The 4,937-nt window shown below is 45.6% G+C and overlaps 1 protein-coding gene across 1 annotated transcript in view; it reads right to left on the bottom strand.

Moving 5' to 3' along the window:
* Positions 1-1,085: 1,085 nt before the first annotated feature.
* Positions 1,086-4,937, bottom strand: part of LOC114069247 (FERM domain-containing protein 4B-like) — a gene marked incomplete at its 3' end in the record, with an annotated part of 89,590 nt that continues 85,738 nt past the window's right edge. Inside the window, exon 4 of the mRNA XM_027905902.1 lies at positions 1,086-1,178. Coding sequence (XP_027761703.1) covers positions 1,086-1,178 — 93 coding nt within the window. The remainder of the gene's footprint in view (positions 1,179-4,937) is intronic.

A 4,937-nucleotide genomic window follows, 5' to 3' on the forward strand; every position in this document is an offset into this window, starting at 1 on the left:
TTCTGGACTCATGGGGCCATCCACCACTAAACATGGGGACATAACAGAACAAAGAGTCCTTTCTCTTGAGAACCCTCCCTTGTAATGGAAGTTAAATGAATGACAATCACTATGCAAGTTAAAAAAAGGCTTCACTCAGGGGAAGAAACTCAAAAGTAGGTCTTCATTTTTTGTGGGCACTATGGGATGAATGAGAGTGATGTCAGATGTAATATAACACTGGAGTGGAAAGCCTAACAGAAAAAGACACGGTAACGCTGCACTGGCTAGTTCTAGACATGAGCTATCCATTAAAAGTAAGTCAAAAACCTCAACTTAATTTTGTGCATATGCCATCCCAGCCCCCGGCCTCTCTCTGGGCGTTTCAAAGCTGCAAGAGCAAATTTGTCTTCTCAGAAAATATCTCCCTTGGAGGCAAAGGCGCTGTGTGCACAAGAGCACTGGCAGCTTCCAGCAGCTTCCAAGCACTAACAGTTCCTTGTAAAAATCCCAGATGAGGTTTGAAGCTCCCAAACTACAATAATCTTCACTAAAACTTTTCTAGTCTGATCCAGCCATGTGGAAGCCAACTGGCTGCCTTAAAATGCCATAATTTGCTATTTGTGAGTTCAGAAGGTGAATATGACAGAGCTGTACAGGGATTGATTTGGTCCCTGACAAAACACACACCCTGGGCACAATCCAGAGGAAATGTGGCTCGCCGGTGAGGAAGCGAGTGTTTTCCCTCCAGGTTGCTGGCTCAGATGGGTTATCCTGGCAGAAAGAGGGCTTTGTTCTTCAGCCCTACCCAGCTTGGACTTTCCAGTTCAAAGCCCACAAATAAAAGTGTAAAGACATAACATCTGATCTTGTCCTCATGCAACATTTCTCTGTGGGCAGCTCTGGGTGTTAGTGTGGCTACTCCTTGTTTACACTTGAGTGAGAAGAGTTTTCAAAGACAGCTCAAAAGAAACCTCTGCAGAAGTGTTTGTTCGTCCACAGGTGTTTCTACAGTGTGAGAAACCCACAACCTCATTTCCTGGTCTGCAGGGAACAGGTTGTCCATAGCTGTATCCCATGGGAAGGGCTCACCATCAAGCACTTACCTGACACAAAAGTACAAAACAACCGGTCCTGACTTCTTGGGGAAGTCATGTTCCAGCACCCGTCGGTCCAGCTGAAGCCAGTTCAAGTGTCCCCTGGGAAGAGAAGAGACAGTTTTGAGCCTGGCACCAAAGAGGTTTCTCGCTCCTCGTGGCAATGAGGTCTGAGGTGTTACAAAATACGAGCTGAAGCACCTGCTATTTGCCCTTGACTATTGCATGATATTTGAAAAACACACAGTAAATGTTTGAGGAGCGGAGGCGATATCATCCTGGCAGTGCTTCAGTCTGGGAATCGAACTGCTAAAGTTCAATCTGTCAGGGTGAAAGCTGGCAGCACCGAGCAGGCAGGACAGCCCAAAATGTTATAAGCTTCACCTTTTTATTACAAGCCCCTGGAGCAGTTGTATCATTAAAAGTCTGTCAAGATTTTCATTGGAAATCCTTATGGTTAAGAGTTTCCACGACGCCTGCAGTATTTCACTCAAGGCTAAACCTGACTCTACAGCCTGAGACAGTTTATTTACCACCCACATGCCTGCAATAGCCTCTCTAGGATTGCCCAGCCCTCGTTTTTCCTTCTTCAGAGAGCTCTTGAGAAACAGCTGCTCTGTGAAGTGTTCCAGCTCCAATTACCACATGCTGCTTTTCTTTTGCCTAGATGGTACCTGTCGTTGTTATTTTCTCCTGTGATTTATCCATTCGTGCCTTGCTGCTGGAAGCTTTCCTGGGCAGGAGCTCTGTTCTTTGTCACGTTCCCCACGTTGTAGAGTGCTGTGTGTGTGTGAGGGGGACTTTATAAATACCGTTATTTGTATTACAGGGGCATCTTACTCCCCTACCGAGATAAAGGCCCTGTTAAATTAGGCACTGTGGAAATACCTAGGGTAAAATTCAGGCCCCACTGGATCTGGCCAGAAATTTGCCATTGCCTCCAGTGATGCTACGGCTGCATCCTGTGAGCTTTTTGCTATTGATTTCAGCCAGACCAGATTTCACCCATAGGGAGAGGCAGCCCTTGCCTTCAGTGCTCTGCTGTCTAGACAAGCAAGGAATGAGAGAACTCAAGTGATTTGGGGGGAGAATCTTGCAGCAAATAAAGCAGGAAATGGAACTCAGATGTCCTGAGCTTTATTCCAGTGCCTATTCACCAGCTCATGCTAATCCTCAAGAATAATTCTTCATTCCACTGTAAATTAAAAAAAAAAAAAAAGAAAAAGCCAAAAAAAGGAGCTTGGTTTAAAAAAAACCCCCACATTAAATTAACTTCTAGAATTGCAACAAGCCGTAGCAATGTACCCTGTCAGCAAACACACTCAGCTTTCACAGGGGTCTGCCTGTTCCTCCTTGAAGGAAACATGAGCTTTGGGCAACTGAGAAGCCCCTTTGGAGAGGAGGCAGTGACATTTCTGTAGCAATTTAACTGGATTTAACTGTTTTAATTAGCAATTTAACTGTTCCACCTTTCCTAGAAAAATAAATAAAGGGGAAAACAGCAGTTTCAGGAGGCTTTGAATCACCTGGGCTCAGTTGGAATTTCTGTACTGCTGCCCCGGTTTACGTGGGTGCAGAAGAGGATGGGCACCTCGGAGACCTTCCCGCTCAGGCAGCTCCAGGCTGCCCTGGGGACCATCTGGGACACTGTGTGGGCTCACCTCAGCCAGCACACTGCTTTGCACTAAGGAATTCAAAATTGCTGGTGAGCTCCCCTCGTCACTGCTGTGGGTTCAGGATCAGACATCTACAAAAGAGTTCTCAAATTTTGCCATATGGAAGTCACGTGTTCAGTTTAAGCAGCCTTTGTATCTGTTTTGCAAAAGTACTGAGCCTTTTGGTACAAGTGATACATGTGGAATCAGGGACTTTTCAAACTCACCCTGGACATCTTTTGGTGTACAAAAGGATCAAAGCCTATTTTATCCCCTGTTGCAGACACCCGTGTGTTTCTTTCCAAGATAATTTTAATTTTTAGACTTTTTTTTCCTCTAGATGAAGTTTTTACATAAGTTTTTTTCTTAATTTCTTTTCCCTCAAGGTAAAGGGAAGCCTGAACTGTGTTTTAAGGGCGTAGACTTGGTAGCAGCCTGCCTACTGGTAAGGGGTGATATCATGCAGATTTTCCAGCCCAGCTGGTCACTTCCTATGTCTCTGTTGCAGCTCATGGACTGAGGGAAGTCTGCCCAGCCTGTGACAGCACAGGGATCAGGGTGAGGATGGCCTTGCTAACTGGGCTGGGTGTAGGGACTAACTGGTTCTAAGCAGGCTCCACAGCTGGGCATGCAGCACAGTGGGGTCTCCTTCCATCATTTCTGCTGCTGGGATGCAGCTGTCCAGTGCTACTGTAGGAACCCTGCATCATTCCCTGTTGTTCAGCACAGATGGGTACTTTAAGAAGATTTGGTTTTTAGAAGACTGGTGTTCCAGGCTGACAGAAAATAAGCCCCACTGAAAGATTTTCAGCCTGGGCATCCAAATATTAGAGGTGTCTACGTTTCCTGCTGCATCCCCCCTTCTTGAAATCTGTCCTTTTCCCTGTTCTTTTTTGTCCTGAAGTGCTATTATGTTTCTTTTAACAGGAAGGCTGAAATTAGCTGTGAAGTACGGATGAGGATTGAAACTCGCCGTGCTCACCCATTCCTAGCCAAAGGACAACCTGAGCAGTTAACCACACAGGCCACAGCACAAGACACTGTCAGAGCAAGGAAAAGCCACACTAAGCCTGACATCCTATCCCGAACCTGTCCAGTTCCATTTGTATCACCGAAGTAGCAGCCACCAGCAGCTGATGGTGTTACACACGAGTTCCCACCGAGGCAGAGTTGTTGACAATGGACGTACTGTCTACCTCTATGTTTATTCAACAGCAATGTCTGGGTTTGCCTAACGTGCACAAGGAAGGGTTGAGAAGCCACGGTGCACAGCACAATAAATCACTTCAAGGTATTTCTTATTTTGAAAAGACTTTTCTTTCTTCCTGCATTTTAACTGGAGAAGCTGGTTGATACAATCGGTACAAAATGACTACATGCATAGACGTGTGCGTACCAGGTTACACGTTTATGTCCCACACGTACACGGTTGTGTGCACTGAATAACGCATTTAATTGCCACCGAGTTTTTAGGTTGAAGAGTTTCATTACTCTCATCTGCATGGAACTTAAATCCGAAGCTCCTTCAGAGGAGGAAGGTCACTTAAATCCCTGCCAGGAGCTAACTGCTCACTGTACTCAATTACTACTTACAATCTTTCATCGCTGAGGGCTTCTGCACTGCAGACTGTCACCTAACTCCTTGTTCTCAAGTGTGCATGTGCGGCATGTAGAGAGCAGCAGCAGGGAATAGTCACTGGCATCTGCCTGTGAATGTGGTCTATCGGGGAGCCAAACTCCGATGCCGTTACACCACAAAACGCTTGGCTCTGGAAGCTGTCCTCCTGTCGTCAGCAGAACTATTCATGGAGCACAAGCCCATGTAAGACAGAGAAAAGTATGGGCATATAACCCTAGGCATGTGGCAATCCTGACAGTTTTCATGGACCAATTTAGGCAGCTTGCCCTGGGATCCCATCCATACGTGCCTAAGTCTAGCTGGATTTCCTTCGTGGTTCACTTTAGAGACACAAAGTAGCTTTGGTTTCATTGTCACCACTGATTTTTTCATTTGGGTTTTGTATCAGTGTATTCACAAATAATGGTGTAAACAGTTTTGGGGGACCTATAGGGAGGTCAAACATTGGAAGTCAGATCATTTTTATCTGTTGAGCGGTAGTCATGTTGGCAGTTAAACTGATGTGTCAACTACAACCACATAATTGCTTTTAGGAGAAGAAAGTGGGTCCATTTAGTTTACAGACTG

The sequence above is a fragment of the Empidonax traillii genome, unplaced genomic scaffold (genome assembly GCF_003031625.1).
Source record: "Empidonax traillii isolate 1590-97213 ecotype Southwest subspecies unplaced genomic scaffold, ASM303162v1 scaffold1219:size299213, whole genome shotgun sequence".
In the NCBI taxonomy this organism is placed as follows: domain Eukaryota; kingdom Metazoa; phylum Chordata; class Aves; order Passeriformes; family Tyrannidae; genus Empidonax; species Empidonax traillii.